Here is a 23,079-nt window from a genome sequence, read left to right on the forward strand (position 1 = left end):
CAACATTATACGTTCTACCTACGGACACCGCGATCAGCCGCGGTGATCCTCACAAGATGGGAGCTGTTGGAGAGACGAAAAAAACGTCAATAGGCTCTACACAACCCAATACAATGTTTTTGCGAACAGTCGCAATAACCATCCAAAATATGGCTTACAACTTGCAATAATTCTTGAATAGCTACGCACAAGTGACAGTGCTCCCGTGAACTATGTTGCTCCAAGTATCTTTTGAGAAGTTTCTCGATATTATCTACCAATAGTTTGAAGTTACCGCCTTACGAGTTTCATTAGGCACCATATCCAACCAACCCCCACTGATGTTCGTCCATTCTCTTCTCATATCAGCCTTTGAGAATCTCGAGATATTCACGATGTTGATGATCATGAGGTTGGAAACCTTCGCATCAAGGCTGATGGTTCAGTAATCGAACCTGTGATTGGCCAGAAGCTGCCGACGCCACTCGCCTTACTTTGCCAGGGCAGGGCTTGCGAGTGTGCCATCAACCTGCATATTGCTCTCTTCTGATAATCATATTTTCTGCCGTTGATGCAACGCAAGCCTGCATTAGCTTTACCATGGCCATCCTAAGGTCGAGCCAAGGGAAAATGTCTTGTCAGTCTAATCGTTTCTCCCTTCCCTTTCCCTTCTTCCTTTTTCCTGCGTTGCCCTACCCCCTCAACCTTTCACTCCCCGGCAGGCAGCCCTCTCCGCGAATCTCGCTTCGGCATCTTCCTTTAAGCGGAACATCCGTCGCTATGAACCTCTACCACCTATCTATCTCACTATTCCGCCGTCTACCCCTACGACTACCAATCCGGCCTATCTTGCGAAATTGCTAACTTGGCGCAAAATAAAAGGCCTCAAAGCTAGTCAGTAAGCTTGTCTAGAGCTGCGCTCGGTGCTTGATTGGACATGTACCTGTCCCCGTCTAACTACTACGTAGGTAGTATAGTACAGATGGGTAGGGAAATGGGTATGGGCCATAGTCTGGTACCGGCTTACGGGCTATGGTAGTGTCTCTAGGTTGTAGTAGACTACTATGGGACGGTTCCCCCCGTTTGGGCGCAAAAACAGCCAAGTGCAGATCCTGGGTACCTAGGAAATTGTCGCGATATGGGGCGCGCAGCGGTCGTTCCCCATCACGCTACTACATAGTACATACCTACATTACTTTGCACTACCTATATTATACGTACAGGCCTATCATTTTCGACTACTGCACGGGTAGTAGTCGCAGTAATAGTATAGTAGGTAGGAAACGAAAGAGGACCCCCTTCTCTGTCTCTCCCCAGCCTTGTTGGACGCAAGTGTAGAGTGCGTGCGTAATGTTCAGGACATGCAGTAGTTCCAGGCGCCCGGCGATATTATTTTTCTTCTCTTCTCTTATTATTTTATCCCTTATCGAATAGAAATTAAGACCAATCCGTTTTGGTAGCAATGTTCGAGGTCATGTCCTCTCTCTGATTTTTATCTTATGTTGCAGCGCATGATTTTATTTTATTATTATTCATACCCGACTCTGCCTAGCGCGCTCCCGATCCCGACATATTGGTGTTGTTGGAAAGGGAGGGTACCCTTTTTCCGATTTGGTTTGATTTTATTTTTCATTTTTCTTGATTTTTTATTTCATTTTCCCTTTTCCTTCCACACCTCCCCCCTATGAAAAAAGTATGTGTATGTATAGTCCTGTTTCGGGCGAATCAGCTTCGACACGAATCCATGTAGCTAGTCCGAGCTGCAGATGCAAGTCGATGGTTTGGGCATGGTGATGGGTCGTCACCCCTTGCTTTGCGCGTGAGTGATTGGCGCGAGTGGCTGGGTTCACTGGCACATGGCGGTGAAAGATTTCCTGTGTTCTTCGTCCTGTCTCTCTGTAATCTGTATTCGCGCTCTCCCCACCGTCTTCCGCGTGCTCTCTTGGCTTCTACCTAGTTGTAGATTTTTCGACCCCTCGAGAACACTCAAGGCTTCGTCGCGATGACCCACTCATCACTTAATTATTCTCATATGTAATGATACTCTATAGTACGGAGAATTAAAAACTTTGATGAGATATGGACGAAGATTGGATCAGAAACTTGAGAAAGCCTGCTTACAGTCACCCATCACAATGCCGCCTACTTCCGAGTGGAGAGGCATATTCATTTCGTACAGAAGCACAGGATGCTACTTAAAAAAACTCGATATTATGGAGTACATGCGCATAGACTTCTTCGGTTCGCATAGCGCAGGCACCAAAGGACCTTCTTGCATCGTAGTTGTCATCCTTATTGCCAGGACACTATCGTAATTCGTCAGCCCGTCATCATGAATCCATATTGGAAATGTCGGTTCGATCGCTACGTGTGAGACGAAGCTCCATAACGCCCACAATGTTGTATGTGTGCCTGACTAGCTACTATTTGAGGGCACGAAGCAAGAAGGGAGATGATATCCAGAATAGCTAAACAAGTAAATCGGAGCGAATACGTCGCTGCTTAATCTCTACCCGAGTCGATAGTCTCGCGGTTCGATGAAGTTATCACCAACCCAAAAAGGTGGCTCGCAGCCTCCACAAGCACCGTTGTCAGCACCGTAATAGTATCTAAACTATCTAGGTAAAGCTACATACAAGCAGCTAGGAGGCTGGAAAGAAAAGCATACAAAAGTCTTGTGCCCACTTGTGTGGGGGAAGAGGCATGCGTACGTGTAGTGACGTGGTCCCGTTCGACAAAGGGGGAATATCCTTCTTCTCCTTGCTGACTCGAAGAATAAGATTGGGGCGGTGCCAATCGCTCGATCTATGATCTTTCAAAGGCCAGAATTATTGGCCTTAGTCCCCACGTAGAGCTGGTACCGCACACTACACATAGTTTTCTACCAGTACGTAGCGAAAAGTCGTGGCACCTGATCCTCTTCAACTGCGTGTCATCTCGATGCCTCCACGTTGGGAACTACGGTACGCTAAAAGGGGCACTATGAGATGACCGCGGAATGTTATCCGTGTCTAGGGCTCATCATTTCCAAAAGAGCGAATCCCTTTATGGCACGAATTATCTCTTGGCATCGAAAAAGGCTGGGTCTGTTCTTTGATATCGACGTCCTCATCAGGTGCTAAGAACCTTCCGTGATGTCTTAGAAAGACCTGTTTTCCCAACTAACAAAGCTAGGTTCTTCTCCACCGAGGGTCCCATCTTGGTCGGAATCGTGTAAGTAGGTAGCCCAAATAGTCAAAAGGCTATGTAAGCGTGGCAAGGAGGGTCCGGACAATGATTGCGTGTTCTTAACTACCGACTGTGCTGTATCTACGGATGGAATCCGATCCTGCCCTATGCAGTGCACGCGTGTGTCTAGGCGAAATCATGAAAGTCATTCCTGCTACATATTGGGTTGTTTTTTATTGGACTCCCACTTACCAAGTCCAAGGCAGATCTGCGAAGGAAATAGTAAGCAAAGTCCGTCAGGCACGTTCCACGGCGTCACTCTACCGTCGTAATATTGTCTCAGCACTTTCATGCGTTCGACCAACCTACGGCAATGAAATCAGCGAACCACAGCAGGGCGGATCCCGAATTAATAGCTCCCTAACTATGTAAACAAAACAAAACCCCCCATCGTACAACAAAGCAGCAAGGTAGCGAGCGGAACATAAGGGTCCTTCGAGTAGGTTTCCGCCTCCCTTGCCGATGCGGAGGCGCGGTGGGGATAAGATAGGTCTTCTTGCGGAGCCGATGACACGGACAGGATCATCGTGTCTCGATATTATTAGCGTGGCCATGTTATAGCATTCATCTTATAGTCATGCCCGAGAACCTTCCACGCGCCAATCGCCGTACCCGTTTGGGAACACGAAGGCAATTGCGGCTCCGTGTGGGCTGTTTCGGTATATATTCCCAGCCAATGCGTACCTCAAATTACGAGCTTACCCTAGCTACTTACATGTCCCTACATATCCTTTCCTGCCTATTTGGTCTATCTGGCTGGAACCAAGCTTTCCGATTTCGTGTCAGGCAACGTTTTTCGAACCGGATGTGAAAACGAAGGAAAATATGAGCTTGAACCCTTGTTTTCCAGGGGCGTTGGAAAGGTCACGCGGTCGAAAGAAAAGGAAAAGAGAGGAAATTGTTCGTAAGTGAGACCGAGGTACGCAATTATACGCCGGCCCGAAGCTCCAGGCTTTGCCAATCCATCTGGACCAACAGGCGGCGTGATGTGGTGAGACAAATCGCCATTCAATATGTTATCTATTTACCTCAGCCTGGTGGTTACGCGTGTCCTTCTTCCAGTGAGGCTTTCCGAAAAACTCCATTTGTTATGGTGTGTAGTATGCGCTGAGGCTGAGTGTAGGTAGCAGTAAGCTAGATAGTTGGCCGACTTGACGGGGAACAATGTCTTGAACCGGTTGGTTCCCAGAGATCAAATGAACCCGATGCTGGTATTGAGCCACGTATGTTTGAATCGGAAGTCCCTTGAAGGGTCAGCAGTGAAAATCGCACCTTATCATGTTTTCCCTCTAATCATAATCCTCGTGGCGTCCGGGAGCATACACACAGCCCTCTAGGGCTTGCTTTTTCGTTCGCTCGTCTACTGAGGCTTCCATATCACATCCATAAGTGAGACCAATATGTCTCTGATGACTAGAAGCTAAGCAGGCGCATCAAAACAATAGCAATACCAGCAACGTGAGGCGCTACATTATCTTTGCTTATTTTTATTTTCCACCCTTCATGACTGGAAAGAAGCAAAAAAGACGCATTTTCAACGTGGCACACTCAGGGTTCATCCATGTCTAACATCGGAAAAGATGGGCAACGCCCGAGCAATTACCTTCTCGATCAGGCCGGTCCAATAAAGATAGGCATTGGGAAATGTCTGAATCTTCGATAGTATTCTAGCTAGGCAGACACCGGATGAAGCCTATCCTCCACGTGCGAAACATGCCGTCGATAACTCAGCGTCGTGGTGTCTCACTCGCCGAATATTGACATAGAGGTTACGACACCGAGGCAGGCAGACACAATACGGCTTGATAGTCCGCATGGTTTGATAGTGTTTATGTCTCACCAAGCGCCTTGAATCGCGGGTTCTATTTTAAGTTCTTGCACAATGGCGCTTGATACACGAGGGAGGCTGGAATTGTACCCGAGGGATGCCGGTATAACCGCAGACCTGGGTACCTAGGTAAATATTGTCTAAATATTCACCATATTTGCGTACAAATCACTAGACCAGAAGCAAACAAGCAAATAACTACTTAGGAACCGGTCCCTTGAACTTCCGCCTAGACCCGGCCTAAGATCGGGGAGTTGGATCTCATGAGCCTCAAAGTGGAACTCCCTAGGTATGACTACTCGGTTCCGTCACTTCGTTCCCTTATCCACTTTGCCCACCTGCTAAAGTATCGTGAGATTTTTCCTCGGTTTCTCTCTATTGTGCCGAGTTTGCCATGTGTTGGTAGATATCATTGCACATTATATTGGGTCAATGACTTAGGTATGCGTGGAAAACCACCGAGTTGTGATAAGCATGCCCGTTAGACTTTTCTTGACGTGTCAGCAGGAAGCTCAAGGTTTTCCCCGTGGACCCGGGTTTAGGTGGGCTCTGTGTGATGGCTCTATGAGTGATAGACTACGTATTTGCGATGGTTTCTTGAAACCACATACGTGTTTCTTTCCAACATCTTTCTCTTACTCATCGTAACCATTACGCTACCGCTGCAGGGTCTAGAATACGTAGCTATCCTAGAACCATTGTTGGCGCAAAGTTATTAGCTAATAGGTTCGCTATAACTGTCTTTACCGCTAGATAGCTCTATAGTCACACTGCTGATATTCTCCGAGAGCTTCCTCCCTGTTTGAGTTCATTGGTGTGAGTTCCGTGAGCTTGTTGAATATAGCAATTGCTGTCGTGGGCAGCTTAAGCTTAGGGTTGGAAGCCTATTTAAAATCTAGTCGCTCGCCTTATCTCAGATATGGCCTGCGCCGTCCTCGACGGCGCTGAAATGACTCGTACCATCGTGGAGACAGTGGATAGAAAGCTTCTCTATCGGCGAAGTTGGCCCATTTTGGTAGCAGCTTTATCGGTATATCGCTGCTATTTCGTGCTCCGCAGAAGTTGACCTTTTAAGGTTCTTGCCATGAATTCACCGCCGTCAAAGCCTACGATAATCTTGTGTAGTGGAGTCGTGAAGCTATCTCCTGAGGCGGAGCTGAGGGACCCATTTCGACCCTTCTCGACCTAGAAGTACAATCAAGTAACTGTGAAAAGTAGGGTTTCGGAACATGGACACGAAGCTCCTAGCAGCCTTACAATCTTAGCGCAGCTATGGAACTAAGAGAATGGAGCTCTGACTCACGATACCCTCGGAAATCCAGTGGTACAAACTTAGGCAGCAAAGTCACTCTACAACACTATCTCTGAGCATAGCCTCCAAGATAGCGTTAATTGAAAACAGCAACGTATCCATAATAATGATAGCCGTAGTAAATGTAATAGACTAGGTAAACAAATAAAAAACTAGCAAACAACTATAGTGATCTAGGCCCATCGATCAACTCGCGACGGAAAGAGAAAAAAACAACTAGTAAGTAACCCGGATATCACTAGCCTTCCCTAATCGTAGTTGTCCTCTTTTTGTTTTTCGGTCAATCTTTCGTACAAGGAAAAACCCCTCTAGATACCCAAGGCCACCCATCCCGTTCCGCCGTAAACTCCTGTCTCCAGTTTTCGCTAGCAAGCAACCGCTTCAGTCTGAGCTTAGTTGCTGACCTCGATGGGACCGCCCGGGACCACGGGGTCGGGGGTGACGGGGCCACCAGGGAAAGCTGGGGCCGGAATGAACGGGCCGCCGGGGATGTAGATGTCATCGGCGGTCACGTCCCTCTTACCGGGGACGAAAGTAGTAGTGGTTCCATCGGGGGACTGGATGATCTTGATGCCGTACTTGCTCAGGAGCTCATCCTGGATAGCAGCAATACGCTTAGCGATGGGCTTAGGCGGGTGGGCACCGAAGGCGTGGATCAGGGTCTCGTATTCGAGCTCGAGCGCGGCGATGTGAGCCTTGACGGGGTCGGAGCTACCATCGCCAATGCCAATAGAGTCCTGGCGCTTCTTCTTGTCTGAGGGGTTGAGGCCGCCGGTGATGGGGGGTAGAATGACGACGCTGCCACCGTCCTGTCGCTTCTTATCGGATGGCTCAAGGCCTCCCGTGATGGGCGGGAGTAGGGTGAAAGTAGGCGGCGGCGGGGTCTTACCCGTGCCCGGGAACCAGGTGCCCGGGTCGGTTATGGAGAACTGTCTCGTCTGCACGGTCTTGGTCGGCTCGGACAAGGGGGCAGCGGAGGCCAGGGCCGCGAGGGCTAGGGCGGTGAGGCCGGCTCGGTGCATGGTTGCTGAAACTTGACTTGGCAAGTATTAAGAGAGGATGTTATAGCTTTTTCTTATGTTAGATAATTATATGCGATATCGTTACAATGTTGCTGTTGTGTTCGATGATGATTCTCTCAAAACAGGCCCTGATCGTCGTTCACCGTCACCCACATTTATACAAAGTCTTCGAGGCATTCTGTCATAGGCAACCCCCTCCGCTCGAGATAAGAAGAGACTAGTCGGGCTCGAGAAACAAGGTCGAGTTCATTTATTATTAATATCGATATATTGGCCCTACGGCGCGGCTAGGCCCTAGATAACGCAATATACCCGGGGTGAAGGGGTATTTTAACCGGGTCGAGTCCTTTTCCCACCAAGTTAACGAACCACCGACGAACCACGCATGGGGAGACCTGTCTTTTTTTGCGATTTCGTAATCTGCCTTCGCCGGTTACCCGTTTATCTGGCTGAACGGTGGAAATTATGAAAAAAGAGCTTAAAATGAGACCATTTGATATCGGCTTTTGCGTAGGTATATCTTGTTGGTAAGGAGACCGTGGGCTGAATTCGGACGCCCGACGGAGACCCGTGACGCAAGAAGCAAGCGGTCCCAAAGATTATGACAGCCACCGACGGCTCGAGATTCTCTATTTTTGGAAACAGAATTTCTAAAACAGGTCCCAGACCAAAATTTAGACTTATTCGCTTATTCGGAATTGCCCTTCAGGTAATATACGTGGTCAATAGCTCCGACCCAAGATACCGTATCCTATTTCTGCAGTTACATAGCATGTGGGTTTATAGATCGCCGTTGCTATGTAAGGGAACATCGTTGAGATGTCATGACACGTTCAGCTAGTTCCAATGCAGGGGAGCTAGCAAAATTGGCATGACTGCATTCTGGACAGGTCTTCGAACCGGCGATTGAATAAGCAATCGTGCCGGTGTCCAGAAACAGATCGGGAGGCCGGCCGTTCGAGACTGGTCCGACAGAGAACATTCTAGGGGTTGCTTAGGTCCTACGACCGAGGTCACGCCATTAGCTCGACAATTGGTATCAAGAGTTCGTCGCCGCATTGGGATTGAAAACTGGTAGCCCGTCCCGAGCGTCCTGTTCCGGGAAAAGGCAATATGCCAGAAATAGATCCAGCGTGACATCGTGGCTTCTAAGGATCTAAACGTCTTTTAGATCCGCCATCGTGAAGAAGCTTTTCTATAAGCTTGTGAAAAAATCAATCCAATTTGAGCGAGACGGCGATTGTCGAGTGACGCAATCCTTAAAATAGAATGATATTGGTGCACGGGGAGCCGCATTCAACGGCCGTCGAACGCATGCGACATGGTGAGACTGGGATGCCTGGGTACGTGGTCCATGAAAAGACACGGAAACCCCCAGGAATGGAGCAAGCGGCCTCCTATCGAACGATATCCCCTGAGTCTAGAGCATCGTTGCCAACGCGTCATCTTGCTTTCCTCGTGGCGTGAATGAGTCTAGAGTGAGATTCGCCATGGGCTCGAGCTTGAGTTCGGCGACTGGATATGCCCACATATCTCCCAACCATGTAGGACTGCCGACTAAGCAACATCTCAAGTTCGTCTCACATGCTATCCGGTTAGGAAAAGGGGGCTTGTCAAATTAAGCTATCTTCGGAGGCGTCCCGGGGACCTTTCGTATTGGATGACAGCTTACCATGGGCGTATACGCTGGTGCCTCGGTGAGAAACGCCGACTTGAGGCCTAGCGAATAGAACCGTGAACTGCAATAGGTTGCTTACATAGTGTAATGCACCAAATCCCTCTGGTTCCCAGTCATCACGTCACAAATGTCAAATTAAACCCTTGGCGTTGGTGGTGTATTCATCCGCTGTGATACCTCTGCTGACTTCTGCATGTCCCCTATCTTGAAATCGGCAAGTTACGACGATAATATGTTATTGTTTGCACCCGTAGAGCTAGTGCGATCTACTGGCTTATTAGTATGTTTGCCTGGGTTCGATTATTCTGACGCTGCCTCCTGTCAGGATAAAGGATGAAGTGAACCGCGTGGGACCAAAGTGGACAAGCCTCTCGTAAATTGAGGTAGGACAGGGCCATGCCACTACCTAATCTCTCCTATCTTCCTTCTTTCCGATATAACCGGAACTAAACTTGGCTGTCCATATATCTCCTAGGTAACAATGGGTTAAAAATATACTTGTTTGGGCGTGTAGCTGTGTTGGTTCGGTTGACTAAGAGGTTGGAGCTGCGAGTGTCCTAGCGATAGTGCTTGGTCATGTATATATCTTGCTTATAGGCGTGGTACAACTGCCGTGAGTATAGATTGCCCCTATTGCAAACCAGACGTCGAAAGCGGGAAACTGTGCCAATCCTCGCGCCAGGGGCTACCTTTCCACTTCTCTGGCCATATGCGCCGGAAAATTGGCTTCAACTTGGTTGTATCGCGATCGAGCACGAAGGATTTGCTAGCCTTATGCTCTATTCGTTCTCTGTGCCATACGTCAAGTTCTTGGGTAATCAAAATGTGTTGTGAATCGTTTCGCAGGCTACGCTTAACCTGCCACGGGCGGCCGAGCGCGATCGAATATTCCCCCATATTTACGACACTCATGCCAGGATATCTTTCAGGATTCACGAAACGGATCTCTAATTTTTGCAGAGTCGAATCGCCCTTCGCTCCAGAGATAGTTTCGAAAATGGCACGAGCAAGAGCTCCATCCATCGCACTGTTTATTACAGCTTCTCGAATGTGGCCCTGTAAATAAGGAGAGATGTGACTCCTTGCCTTGTCAAAATCGTCAAAAGAGGGATCCGCCGGCAAGCGGCGCCCGCCCCAGCTTGTACCAATAGGATGCCGACGTAAAGTATCCATCTCTAAGGACAGATGCTCTACCTTTGGTAGAGTACCTAGCTCTCTGTACATAGCCATTTCATCCGCATCACCCATGGAGCGGTGCATGGTCAAGGTTAAATTTGTGAGAAAGGGGCATTGCTCTCGAATGTTGGTAATGTCTTGCGGCACGAGGTGTTCGCCACTAAAAGGCCATAAACGGAGTGTCCGTAACTTATGGCCTAATATTCTAACCAAAGGTATAGCATGTACATATCCTCTAATCTCGAGGGTTTCTAGTCCCCGCAAGTTGCCAACAAACACGCTTGCTTGTCGACAATATCGTCGCATATCAGGGTCTGCACTCGGCATTTGGAGAGTTAGGGACAATGTTTTAATGAATGGGAACTTGTGTGTGTGTTCTAAGGCCTCCATTGCATCTTCGCTGATTATGTTGTTTATCCTGAGGGTCCGTAACGAGGTGAAGTCAGTATGTGTACTCCAATCGTGTAGGATGCGTGCCGTTACAAGTCTTTCGTCGCCTGAACCCCATAGCTGCAGGTATGATAGCGAACCCTTTCCCTGCGGTCGGTCTGCTTTATCCTTCAACAGATGTTCCCATGGTGGGTGGAAGGAGGAGTGTTCCTGATTCGGGTCCCATCCGCGGTTCGAACCACAAAAAAGGTGTGCTTCCTTTAGGTTAGGAGCCAGTCCCGCCACTAGGCGTAAGACTATGCCAACTTGATCAACCGGCATAAAACCCTCACCATGATATGCCGACGGATCTTGTACTTCTAAGTTAATGCTGTAAAGGCATGGCGACGTAGCGAGCATTAACTCATAGGGATCCAAAGTAGGTGGTTGCTGAAGCAGGCTGCGTATACCGAAATGGTCAATATGGAGGCGACATGTGGGTCGGTGTTCATGCAGAACTTGGAGGAGACAGGGCGGAAACTGATTTGGACCGCGATATACAAGGTCTTCTAATGAAGGTAGTCGTCGGATTAAGTCGGCCATCGGATGCCAGCGTTGATCAGTCTTATGTATCAGGGCGGCGGGAAACGGAAGAGTCTTGGCCTTATGCACTAGATTGTTGGTAAATCGGTTGTCCGAATCGTCATCCTCGCGTATTTGGGGTGACATGGAATACTCTTTGTTAGAGTCATAGTGATCAATTCGTCTGATTTGTTTAATGTGGGTTAAGCCTGGCCCGTATATTAACAAACGCCGGACATGCCTGAAGGCATTGTCACGGTCTAGCCTTCGGAGATAATCTTGTACGTCTTGTTGTAGATGCCTCTGGTCATGAACGAAGACCTTGATGGTGCGGAACAAGAATGTGGTCGCTGCGGCATAGCAGGCCTTATTAGACCTTGCGAACTTGGCCAGGCTCGAAAGGTGAGTGTTATAAAGAAGTTCGCAGATGATCACCATCACATCGTATGGGATGATATCCCAATCCAGGGTGGTCATCTTTACTTGTCTCGCCCTTTTTATTGTTATTGTATATATTGGTCCGCGGTATGGGAACCGGTTCGTTAACGAGCTTTGTAGTTATAATAGGGCTCTGAAAATAGGAAGAGATAATGATATAGGATATGGGATTCGGAATCTATAGATGTATGGTCTTTACACTTGTTAAAACCAGGTCTTCGGGTAAGTTATGAGTATTGTTGATAATTCATAATAGTCGGTAAACAAGGCAAACGGAACTCGTTGGTCTAGGTTAAAGTACCTTAGGTAGATATAGATATTACAGGTACCTGCCAGGGCGGCTGGGGTGATTCCTCAGGGCTCTTAGCGCTCGGTTCAGCCCGTGTACCCACTCCGAAAGCCCCATAAATTACCACCCGAATAAGCAATTTAGTGACAATGACGTCGCCGCCAATTGCCGAATCCGCTGTAAATATCTACTTCGCTTTAAGTTTCGAGTAGGCCGAATGAGTTCTTGAAACCGCTCATCATGGCGGCTAGGTCGAGCTCTATCCCCCGCCGGGCCCTTCTCTACGGTAAGCCCAAACTAAATCCACCTAAAACTCGTTCTCATCTATACATATGTACCGTCTCTAACTAACCCCACAGTTCCGGCCTCATCCCCCCGCATGTTAACCAAGTCCCTCGGCCTCAGCAGCGACAACATAACCTACGACCTCGAAGACTCCGTCACACCCACCGCAAAACCCACAGCCCGCACCGCACTACGCGAACACCTAACCAACCTCTCCTCCCGCCCCCCTTCCATCTCCGAACTCGCAATCCGCATAAACGCAATATCCACACCCTACGCCCTCGACGACCTAACAACCCTCGCACCCCTCCCCAACCTCGACGCGATCGTAATCCCCAAAGTAAACTCCGCAAGCGACTTAACCTTCGCAACCGACGCCCTGCGACACCTAGCCCCCTCGCGCCACTGCGACTCTAGTCCAAACCCAATAAAAATAATCGCATTAATCGAATCCGCGCGCGCAATCGTCGACCTACGAGAAATCTGCGCCTCCTCTCCTTTCCTCAGCGGTCTCATCTTCGCAGCCGAGGATTTCGCGTTAGACCTCTCGCTCACGCGAACACCCAGTTTAAATGAATTCCTATACGCGCGATCCGCCATCGTTACTGCTGCACGCGCAGCCAATCTACCGAGTACGATCGATTTAGTCTGTACCTCATATAAAGGCGGCGAAGGGCTCGCACGCTTAGAAGAAGAGTGTGAGGGCGGCAAAGCGTTAGGGTTTAATGGGAAACAATGCATTCACCCCTCGCAAGTCGATACCGTACAGCGGCTCTTCGCGCCTTCGGAGAAGGAAGTTGAGTGGGCTGTTCGGATTACGATTGCGGATGAGAAAGCCGCTGCTGTGGGTCGAGGAGCGTGGACGCTGGATGGCGCTATGATTGACGCGCCTGTTGCTGGTAAGGCGAAGGCGATAGTTGAAAAAGCGCAAAAATGTGGTTTTGATGTTGACGATTTACGAGAGAAATGGAAAGACCAGGAGCCTGAATGACGGGCGATGAGATCAATCGATCTTGGATGTAAATACGATTTAAAAATCAGTTACATATTGTGCATAGTATTCATTATTTCAACATTACGGATATGTACTAGAATCGTGAGAACTGATTTGGACGCCAGAAATTCGACATTTCAAAACATTCGTCTTCAAAATCCTCCAACGGTTCTGTAACACTGGTCAAAGTCCGAGGGGCTCCGATTCCATACTGAGGGTATCCCGTCTCGACGTAAAATTCTCCGTGACGCCGTTGATCCATTATCGGGCTTCCTGAGTAAGGATAAGGCATATACAAATTAGGTACCAAGTTTGAGGGCTCGCTTCCTCTCATATCGTATACTAAAGGCTGTTCGTAAATCGGCTCCGTATCGAAGGAAATTGTACTCCCTGTTATCGCCCGTGAATCTGGTTCCGAGCCTGGAACGTCATGGTTATATAGTGGGGACCGCAATTGCGACTCCCTTTCTATTCTAGCAATGAATTGGGCCATACTCTCAGGTACCTGTCCATTTGGCAAATATCTTTGGTTTGGAGTCCTACTTAATGTCTCTTTATGCTGGTCCATATAAATTGGCGACTTAATACTTAATCGAGATGGGCTATTTCTCTTGTCCGTGACCTGAACTGATGGAGTCCGCTGTGGTAACCACGAAACTGCACTGAAAGGTGAGGGTGGTCTCCCGTGGTTGATGACTGGTCCGGCTGTGAGGGCATTTTGACTGGGATTATTGGATGGCCCTAAAGACTGCTGTACGTCAAAGCCCGCTGTATGAAAAGCTTGCGATGGTTCGATTGGCACGCTGGTTGAAGAAGTATTTGGCCTAGGAATTTCGACTTGTAAACCGGCACCAGTTGTACTGGGCTGGATTTTACCCAGTGGAATTGGAGGAGGCGGCATTACATCTCTAGAAACTATTGAGGCTTGGTCGGCTGCCCCCAATGCCTGCCCGTTTTGGTACGGATTCCACTGTGTTTCTTTTAGCATAGGATATTGTTGCCTGGTAACCACTTCGGTAACCATTTCGGCGTCTACTAGGTTCGAAGCCTGGATATCCTGTCTTGAGCTAACTCTTTCGGCAGGCCCAAGGCGTACTTCCCTTGCAATCCGCTGGCGGTTTATATCTTGGGCAGTATGATATGTTTGCGGCTCTAGGTCTTCCGGGGCCCTTATATTCTGGCCTTCTTCAATTTCTTGGGTGTTTTGTCGTAGCTCCAAATAATTCGAGGGACGATTAGTCATTATGGCTTGGTCTCGGTATCTCACCTTTGGGGGTTCATCGGACTGTTCATGCATACTGCAACGATCATTACGTGCCCTCGTTTCGGTTACCCACCCTTCTCTACTTTTATCAGTTAAACGGTCATCATATGAAGGAATTCCGGTGTCGCGATATATGCCTGTTGCTATAAGATCCCTTCGGATCGACTCAGGTGTGGTTGTCCCAGTCGACCCAGGAGGTTTAGAATTCGCACTATTTACTCTCCTATTAGTCTGAGGCGAGTGTCGGCTACTAGGCCACGTAAAATATGTTGTTTTTCGACTCGATACCTCCTCGTCGCGGATAGACCCATGTAAGTCTAAGCTGCGAGTCTCAGTGGGTTCGCTATGAAGGGCTTGGAGTGCGCGAGTATGTTGAGGATATGAACGGTGATCTAAAGCGAGCGGCTTAGGAAGATCTGTGTTGTAAATGGATGTGAAATGCTTTCCTCGATGCTCTTGACGTGGTATGCTATCATTACTAGCATCTGGACCAGAACGCCTTGGTTTGTAAGTGTTTCCGATGGATTTGTGTGGTAAGAAAAAGGAAGAGACTTCTTCCATTTCTCGATCTTCCCGTCGTTTTTCCCTCAAACGAGATTTGGACAGAGGTTTTGGCCGAAGATTTCTCTTCTGATCCTTAAGAAATTGCATTTCGGAGAAGGCCAAGTCAGTGACTGAGTGCTGTTAGTATCCCGCTGCGCAACTTGTCCTTTGGAAATCAACCTACTAGGCTGTTTCTTCGACGTGCGTTTATTGTCGAATAGACCAGGTTTAAGGTGTGGCTGCACCTAAGTTCAGGTCAGACTTTGGCCACCCACTTGCAATGGAACCCTTACCGTGATGCGGTCATTCAGAACGGCTTCGGAGGTAAAATTACCAACGACGTTCTTACCTGATGCCACAACCTTCCTTTTCTTCTCCTGCTTCCTACGTTTTTTTTCTCGATGTTCGTCATGTCCTATAGCATCCTCTCGTTCATGTTTCCGCTTCTTTTTCTTTGTTTCATATCTATCTTCCCTGGTTTTACGCCTTGGTCTCTTCTCGAAGTCGAATATCTCTTCCACAATATAAGACGTGCTTGACGAAACATTTAGAGGCGCTAAAGCAGCATCTTTGAGAGGTCTGGCCGGCGATGTACTATCACAATCTTGTCGAATGGGTCCAGGGCCGTAATCAGGAGGCTTCGTAGAATTTTCAAAACCACTTATGAACGAACTATCGCTGGGGTTGGCCCGCCTTCGCCTACGCTTGCTTGAATCCCCTATGCCTAAGACTTGAGCGGGAGAACCCGATTGGCGTAGGCCATCGTTGGAATGCTTGTGATGGAGATCCCATCGTGGATCTACACGCCCAGGGTGCTTATTGTATGGGGCTGTAGCGGCAAGTTTCCCAGATGGGCAACTTTTCCCTACGTCGTCTTTTCGGTGCGCTCGTGACGTACTAGGCCGGGGGTGGGAAGTATGCCTCGTCGTCTGCTCTAGCCAGTTTTTGACAATGCCTCGGCGGGTCTCTGGTTGCGACGCGCTGGTCAGCTCTACTAGAGTGGAATTGGTGTTGTGGGGTTTGCGTGGTCGTTTCAGACATGATCTATTATAAGATATATCGCGGGAGTCGTTCTCGTCACGAGGCTCGTTACGGCGACGGTGGTGATGCGTAGAATGACGCGGAGGAGATTGAGAGGCCTCCCAGAAACCCATCTCGAAGTGGGAGTTGAAACGGCGAAAAGCTCCTGAGACGGAGCAAAGGTATTACGTCAAAAGAGTCGGATTACATATTGGAAGACGAGATATAGCACGGGCAAAATCTTGGTTCGAGCATTAGGAATAGCAAGTCTAAGCGAGGACAACTGGAACGGAACGTGGGGCAGGGTTGTCGTTATTGTCAGGGCACGGTTATGATATCCCAGTAAGGTTGAAATGTGGTAAGGCTTAGTATGTACAAGTGAGGTGCCTAGATGAAGTGTTCCACTTAGTCAGCATATGAATACTAAGGTAGATTGGGTTCACCCATATTTGATATTGGCAGGAACGGCTTCATACGAATGATCCCCAGGGTTATTACACACATGCGTAGATACCTTCCGCTCCTGCCTAATGTAAGTAATTCCTAGCTCTTCAGGGATGTACAACATACACGTAGCTTCAAATGTACTTCATACTGTAACGTGTACACTCACTCGTCCATTATCAACATCGATGCTGGACTTGTTTGGTTTCTCTAGAACTTCTAGCCGATGCTCTGTTCGACTTGGCGGCGTGGGCATTCTAAACTTGGATATCTATAATTAGAGCCTCTTGAGTGTTTTCGGTTAGCAATTCATTGTTGTTAATACGCGAGAACTTATTAGCCCGCCTAGACATCAAACGCATATGACAAGAATGGTACATATCAAAAGATTGCAAGAGCCGCATGTAAGTACCATCGTTGGCGTGTTATGCATTGTAAAGACCCAAAGCTTCAATCCCAAGACGTCAGAGAAAATACGCCAAGAAGACCCCTAAAGGCCCCTTGATGGATCAGATGGTCCGTGCGGGTATTGCTTCGTTGGGGCAGGTCCTATCTTAGACCATCTTAGGCCATGCTGTGTAACACAATAGACTTTAGGTGCCGAGGTAATTGACTAGCTTCTTTTGCTTTTTCTTTCCTTCGACAAGTTTCTCTGCAAGACAACCCTACCAAACTCTCCACGAGACATCTTTTTTACACCTCAGGAATTCAGATGATACAGTATGCCACATGGTCAAGCAGTTAGCCCAATATTTGTCATCGAATGTCGAAATCTGGTTGACTCTGTAACCGCGGGTAATCCCTTTCTAACTTGGACTTAAAGCGTCTCACTACCTTGTATGCGTCTTTTAATTCATGGTCCAGAACCAAGGATTCGTGGATACTCGGGACGCCAACCGACCCATCAACGAGCCCGACAGTGGACCATAACGACCCCCTCATATCTGCGAGTCGTGCAGCCCTACGCTATTTCGCTAGCATTTTACTAGCATTTCATACCTTAGTTACCATGATTTTCCCGACTAGACTCGGCAAATGGCCCCAATTACTCAATGATCGACTGCGACCTTCACGGCTGCATACGACGTAGTATTCCATGCAAACAAGCCTTTAGGTTCGCGGAACGCATCTTGTATCGAATCTGAGCCAAACTGCACTGTCGGGTCTCTATTCGCTATACCCATTGCTGGGTATCCATTTCCTCTGCCCGTTCTGGCATACATCCTTGCGCTGCTCTATCTTGGGGGTACAGTCTATTACGACTTGTCCTTTTGCGGTCAGCTCCGAGCATGAGCACGAACATTAACATTGACATTGAACAAGCATAATAAAATACAGTATCAAAGGTATCATTTAGCGAATATCATCACATGACGATTTCAAAATGCGCCATTGTGGGGTTTAAGTCGGATATTCCTGACCAAGATATCAATATTAACTCGTGAAGACTTGGGTAATAATTGGCATCACTGATCAGCTCAAACTAGACGCCAAGATACAAATTAGCTGCTCAAATGACGCTTAAGCAGGCCAAACGAGGGCAACAGTGTAGCCTATATCCTTCAAGACATTTGTCCCGGGATACTGTATCTCGACGTTTCACTTTCGACCACAACTAAATGCAGCACGTTAGTATCCTTGTTCGTCTCGCATCGAACCAGGATGTTTGATGTCGTTGGTTTTCTTTTTTTCGGGGGCACTACCGCATTACACGGACTTGCAACCACATCAATAGACACTGGCTAGTACATCTCTATCACTAAAAGACATGACCGCTTTCTTGTATGGTGGTTTTTGGCACCAGCGATGTGTACAGGGTTTAGGGGCGCTCGTGGGGAGTATAGAGGGGTAGCAGATCTCTCGCATTGCCTACCTTGGTAGCCAAGCAACAAATCAGCCTTCCTGTTTTGAGTCGACATCCCGCAGCGATTGGTAGATCACAGCTGCCGAGAGACCAAATGGGTCACCCTTGCGCGACTAGACTGGCGCTCTCCCTCATATTCTCTGAGCTTGTTACAGCTATTTTAAATGCTTGGGAAACTATTAACGAGGTGTTGCGTAGGGCTCGAGGAAATCCAGGCTGAGGACGGTCGGCGAACAGACTATAACATCCTTTTTTTAGTATCCAACAAGGATCACGAAACCTGAGTAATCAGCATATACCATCTCGCGCATCGAGCGTGAGACCTTGACAACTACGGTCGACCACAACGGCGGATAAGAGAAGGCGGATGTGGAGTATAGCCTGGTCGCAGTAGACTCTTCGCAGATCGTTCTGGAAGTCCTTACACCACCACCCACCGCATTATGTTAAGCGCAACTCGGACCACACGGAGTGAGCATGATGCCAATCGCTGGCATTCCATTGTGGATTGGAGCCAACTTAGCAACTCTCCTGGCACACGTAGTTTGTGCCGCGTGGAGTCTCATGCTATCTCCCTAGATCAGTTCGAGGTCATTTGCACCTCCTCTGTTTGATGCTTGTTTTGAAGCAACCCTGCTTGGCTGCCTCTCCCTCTATTGTAGGGACGATAGAGGTGGATGCTCACATATTCAGATCCGCATCTTGAAGGGTTTGGCTTGTCCAGGGTGAGCAGAACGGTTTGTATAAAATCAAGCGGGATCGTGGACATGGATCTCTTGCATTTCTTGTTCTAGCCAACAGGCAGTGATTTATTCGTCACGAGAGCACTCACGACATACTTATTAACGTATAAACCCCTTGTCTCATTGGCCACTCAGATATTATACACTACCAACCCCGCCGTATTAACTTGGCCAACCTGTTTTCCTCTTTGTTACCCTTACGCCGGCTATAGAAGCGCACCGACTTGGCCCTAGCAGTATCAAGCCACCCGAACGAAAGACTATACAGCGTTACTCAACAATCGAATACCCGAAAATAGGCAGCTCTATATACTATCGCAGCCTAAATTTACTTTCAAAAAGTTTGTACGCTTCTTTTTAACAGATTACCTAAAGCCAGAGCCTTGTCTGCCCAGATCCTGTAATACATGCAGATATGTCATACCTACCTAGTACCTAGGTACCCGGTAGACTATGCTTTTCCTCTATTCAGACGTTCCGAAACCCTGTCACATTCGCTTCGATGATATCGTCAGAATGGATCGAGTATTAAAACTTCTCAGCGCAGACTCAGCCTATCGGAAATCGATACTTTAGCAGATATGTCCAAGTTATTTATTGGGTAAGACACATTAAAAGCCCTCGTCTATACTTAACTAACTTGGTTGCGCTTTGTCTAGCGGCCTTGCATGGCACACCGAGGATGCTACACTCAGACAGAAATTCGAGGAGTACGGCCCTGTTGAGGAGGCGGTATGTAATACGGCGAACGTTCATTCTAGCCTGTAGCCTGTAGCTTCAATATGCATAAGCTGGGCTGATAACTGACTGATATTCTTTAGGTTGTCGTTAAAGATCGTGATACCGGCCGTAGTAGAGGTTTCGGCTTCGTCCGATACGTGAACGAGGCGGATGCCCAGAAGGCAATTGCCGGCATGAACAACGTCGAGTAGGATACATCTCCTCAGTGGCTTAGCGCTCTTCTAACAATGGAACAACACAGATTTGACGGACGAGCTATTCGTGTCGACAGGGCGTCTGATACCGGCCCCCGCGGTGGCGGCGGCGGACGGGGTGGCGCATACGCACCAAGAGGCGGATACGGTCAACAGCCACAAATGCCGTATGCTGCTGGTCAACCGATTGCGTACGGAATGCCGAACCCGGTGATGTACCCACCGGCTTACGGACGAGGCGGCTACCCACCGCAGCCGGCCTACGGGACGCCCCCACCTCAAGGTAAAGTTGCACTATCCCTGTTCCATGTCTATAAAAAAAAAAAAAAAAAAAACTTTGAAGCTAAGACAATGTCCCATAGGTTATGCGCCGTATGGATATCCAGACCAACAGCAGCAAGGCCAACAGCCGCAGCAACAGCCACCTCAGGGGCAGCCGCCATACGGACAGTAAGATCCCGCGTGACTGGCGTGGCATCAAATTAACGACTCAACAAAAGTGAAAAATGATATCTAACAAAAAAATAGCCCTAGTAGCACACTCCTCACCGACTTAGTTGATGTTTGGAGATCTAGCTTTCCTATAACACCGCGACATTCCTTACGCACGATGCCACCAACGCGGTGCCCCATCCTAACGCCAATCCTTTGAATCGTTCCACCTCTTCGAGTACCCGACCTCCAAGATGGTGGATTGAAACAAGGGATATCTCCCATTTGTACGTACATTCGTTTACCGTATTTATGTTCAAGGTCACCTACGGCTTTTATGGTCGATGTCAAGATCTATACCATCATTTAACGACTTTATGAAAAGGTGAAGGAGGGGTCCAAGCAAAGGATCACACAGTGTTGGAGAAGTTCAACTTTCTTCAGAGGTATAACCACAAAATATGTCATACTAAGAGGAGGCAGAAGTAGGAAAGGCTGGTAGAAATCACCAAAATGCTAGCAAAATGGGCGGGTGAGCTAGCACCCACCACTCAATATGACTTCTTTTCGTGGTTCAATATTTTTGATTTATTCGGGTGATCTTCTGCTCGGGGGCGACAGGGCCGCTTCTCCTTCCTTCCTAGGTCGCTATTTACGTCTTTTCGGTCTCTTCTTGCTCACCCACGCTACTCACTCTCCTAAACTCGTGTGAGACTGGGTGCTCGAAGCCTTCGACCTGGAGCTCGCCTTCACGACGCTTACGTTTGAACTCGCGCACACGATCCGACAGGTCCGTCACGTGGGCATCGCCGCTCTCAGGGCTTAATTCATTGAGGGCTTTCTCTAGGCCCAGCAAATAGTCGCGATTAAGGCCGCTGGGGCCTTCGCTAACGTAGATATGCTCGGCAAGGGCTTGCGGATCCTGAGGTCCTGTGAACTGGTCATTGTCGGGGGTGCCGATGTAAACCAGAGTACGGATGAAGGGTGATCCGTCTGCTGGATGGAATGGAGTATAGTGGATCGTGTACCCGTTGATCTCTCGGATATCTAGATACTCCTTCACCTCGGCGACCTTGTCCGCTTGGATCCGATACGCCGTTCCCCATACTTTCTCCGGCGCCGAGTCGTGCGCGTCGACTAGCGAAGCCCAGAAGGACCGTTCGATTAAAGTAACGACACGGCCCGGGGCTTCCGGCGTACCACGATGGTCTTGACTGGAAATTCAATCGAGGTTAGAATATAGTTCGCCGATACCCAAAACACCCGAATGAATTCATTATACGGATCAAATTACCTTGCCTAGTAAAAATGTAAGCGCTGTATCATAACTGAAAGGTTGAAGCGAGGGTTCGGTACCTGCCAAAACCGCCTAACATAGCCCACAACCCAGCCTGGTACACGTCGGTCTACCGAAACCTTGGTGAGCCCCGGCCTATACATAGATGCGTCTATAACGGCGATTTCGGTGTAGAATCTCACCATAATGCGGAGGTGGTTTCCATATCAAACTCCTGTTAACCTATGTATAAGTAAGGCTAAGCTGGAGGCTTAAGATGACTCTTGTATGTGACGCACCCATAGCCAAATATCCAAAATTCGTCTGTCTCGGGCGGTGCCCGCTCGTCTGCCATAATCAACGCTCGAGTCAAGCCTCTTTTGCTTTTTCTTTAAGAGTCAGATTGATATTTTATCACGTAATCGTATATATAGGCGGGCATATATGTTTTATAGTAGTCTATAATCGACTGAGGTCTCTTGAAATTCTAATTATTAATTGTAGATGAAAGATATCGGTCTAAGTTTCTCCGTGTTAATTGGTGTTGTCGGGAAATCGGAATGGTACCATAAATGCCAAGCTTTTCGCCTTGTGGGCAGCTGCCTCCAATCGGCCGGACCTACCGGGTTACGGGTTACGGCTCCGGCTAACGGAAAGATCAAGTTACACGAAGTCCAGGTACCTTACTAATGCAAGGTGGGCTCTTTCCTTAGTATTCTATTCTGTGGTACGGGACAAGAAGCCCGTGATACCTGCAAAAAGAGATGCTGCTGACCTCTGGTAAGCTTTTGAATTTCGTCATTTGGTAAGCCCAGGGTAAGAACAACGGGTCTAAATATTTTGGGTGATTGCGATGGACACGCTCAAGCAATAATGAACCTGTCATAATCAAAGTATATGTACAAATCATAATTGATATTCCCCCTGAAATGTGCGCGACTTCGTGCAACTTCTTTCAACTTTTTTTTTCCCGACACGTACATACAATGCGGAACATGCACCCCGCGATAATTCACACACGAAAGTATTGCGCCTCATTCATACTATAGGTTGCACCAATATGGGGTTGCTGGGTTGTTGACTTCGCCATCTTCGCTGCGTCATAAAAAAAGAACTCAGCCTACCGGAAGCAACAAGCAAGACATTTCTGGCTCGATAAGAAAAGAAAATGACAGATCCTGGGGTTAAGCCTTGAAAATCTGGAGACGAACGGGACGGGACGGGAATGATGCTGCGTCGTCATCTCGGAGCCTCACCTAAGAAGCTGAACTTGCCCGATTCACCTTGGGGAATTCTATATAATTGAATCAGCCTTTGAGAAAGACTTGATTTCAATTTCGCCTCACTCGATTCCTACAGCTCTGCCTCTTTCGGTCAA

At 48.2% G+C, this 23,079-nt stretch overlaps 6 protein-coding genes across 6 annotated transcripts; 2 read left to right on the top strand and 4 right to left on the bottom strand.

The window, feature by feature from the left end:
• Positions 1 to 6,739: 6,739 nt before the first annotated feature.
• F4822DRAFT_434452 (uncharacterized protein) lies at positions 6,740 to 7,369 on the bottom strand (the record flags this gene model as incomplete). Its single annotated transcript, XM_051462009.1, has 1 exon — positions 6,740 to 7,369. One exon carries the CDS (start codon positions 7,367 to 7,369, stop codon positions 6,740 to 6,742), a length of 630 nt encoding a protein of 209 aa, XP_051309104.1.
• Positions 7,370 to 9,093: 1,724 nt separating this feature from the next.
• F4822DRAFT_73777 (uncharacterized protein) lies at positions 9,094 to 11,866 on the bottom strand. Its single transcript, XM_051463904.1, has one exon. It carries the CDS (start codon positions 11,649 to 11,651, stop codon positions 9,678 to 9,680), a length of 1,974 nt encoding a protein of 657 aa, XP_051309105.1. The 5' UTR covers positions 11,652 to 11,866; the 3' UTR covers positions 9,094 to 9,677.
• A 275-nt stretch (positions 11,867 to 12,141) lies between these two features.
• On the top strand, positions 12,142 to 13,177 carry F4822DRAFT_434454 (beta subunit of citrate lyase; the record flags this gene model as incomplete). Its single annotated transcript, XM_051462010.1, has 2 exons — positions 12,142 to 12,187; positions 12,261 to 13,177. The coding sequence occupies 2 exons, from the start codon at positions 12,142 to 12,144 to the stop codon at positions 13,175 to 13,177; spliced, it is 963 nt and encodes a 320-aa protein (XP_051309106.1).
• Positions 13,178 to 13,225: 48 nt separating this feature from the next.
• Positions 13,226 to 16,380, bottom strand: F4822DRAFT_74377 (uncharacterized protein). Its single transcript, XM_051463906.1, has 3 exons — positions 15,281 to 16,380; positions 15,172 to 15,232; positions 13,226 to 15,118 (listed from the first exon to the last, which is right to left on the bottom strand). The coding sequence occupies exons 1-3, from the start codon at positions 16,139 to 16,141 to the stop codon at positions 13,275 to 13,277; spliced, it is 2,766 nt and encodes a 921-aa protein (XP_051309107.1). The 5' UTR covers positions 16,142 to 16,380; the 3' UTR covers positions 13,226 to 13,274.
• Positions 16,381 to 19,406: 3,026 nt separating this feature from the next.
• F4822DRAFT_74532 (uncharacterized protein) lies at positions 19,407 to 20,726 on the top strand. Its single transcript, XM_051463907.1, has 5 exons — positions 19,407 to 19,659; positions 19,718 to 19,790; positions 19,880 to 19,986; positions 20,041 to 20,276; positions 20,356 to 20,726. The coding sequence occupies exons 1-5, from the start codon at positions 19,640 to 19,642 to the stop codon at positions 20,445 to 20,447; spliced, it is 528 nt and encodes a 175-aa protein (XP_051309108.1). The 5' UTR covers positions 19,407 to 19,639; the 3' UTR covers positions 20,448 to 20,726.
• On the bottom strand, positions 20,710 to 22,056 carry F4822DRAFT_440477 (ChaC-domain-containing protein; the record flags this gene model as incomplete). The annotated part of the gene is made up of 2 exons (XM_051462756.1): positions 20,710 to 21,639; positions 22,001 to 22,056. The coding sequence occupies 2 exons, from the start codon at positions 22,054 to 22,056 to the stop codon at positions 21,078 to 21,080; spliced, it is 618 nt and encodes a 205-aa protein (XP_051309109.1). The 3' UTR covers positions 20,710 to 21,077.
• Positions 22,057 to 23,079: the final 1,023 nt, after the last annotated feature.

Source organism: Hypoxylon trugodes (genome assembly GCF_022578975.1).
Source record: "Hypoxylon trugodes strain CBS 135444 unplaced genomic scaffold F4822scaffold_11, whole genome shotgun sequence".
NCBI lineage: Eukaryota > Fungi > Ascomycota > Sordariomycetes > Xylariales > Hypoxylaceae > Hypoxylon > Hypoxylon trugodes.

What these genes read in the sequence shown, in the direction of transcription:
- F4822DRAFT_73777 (XM_051463904.1), bottom strand. Translation starts at nt 11,651, where the DNA reads ATGACCACCCTGGATTGGGATATCATCCCATACGATGTGATGGTGATC.
- F4822DRAFT_74377 (XM_051463906.1), bottom strand. Translation starts at nt 16,141, where the DNA reads ATGGGTTTCTGGGAGGCCTCTCAATCTCCTCCGCGTCATTCTACGCAT. An exon ending in TTCTGAATGACCGCATCACG is followed by an intron (nt 15,233 to 15,280) that starts GTAAGGGTTCCA and finishes ACCTGAACTTAG; the next exon opens with GTGCAGCCACACCTTAAACC. An exon ending in CACGTCGAAGAAACAGCCTA is followed by an intron (nt 15,119 to 15,171) that starts GTAGGTTGATTT and finishes AACAGCACTCAG; the next exon opens with TCACTGACTTGGCCTTCTCC.
- F4822DRAFT_74532 (XM_051463907.1), top strand. Translation starts at nt 19,640, where the DNA reads ATGTCCAAGTTATTTATTGG. An exon ending in ACGGCCCTGTTGAGGAGGCG is followed by an intron (nt 19,791 to 19,879) that starts GTATGTAATACG and finishes GATATTCTTTAG; the next exon opens with GTTGTCGTTAAAGATCGTGA. An exon ending in CGGGACGCCCCCACCTCAAG is followed by an intron (nt 20,277 to 20,355) that starts GTAAAGTTGCAC and finishes AATGTCCCATAG; the next exon opens with GTTATGCGCCGTATGGATAT.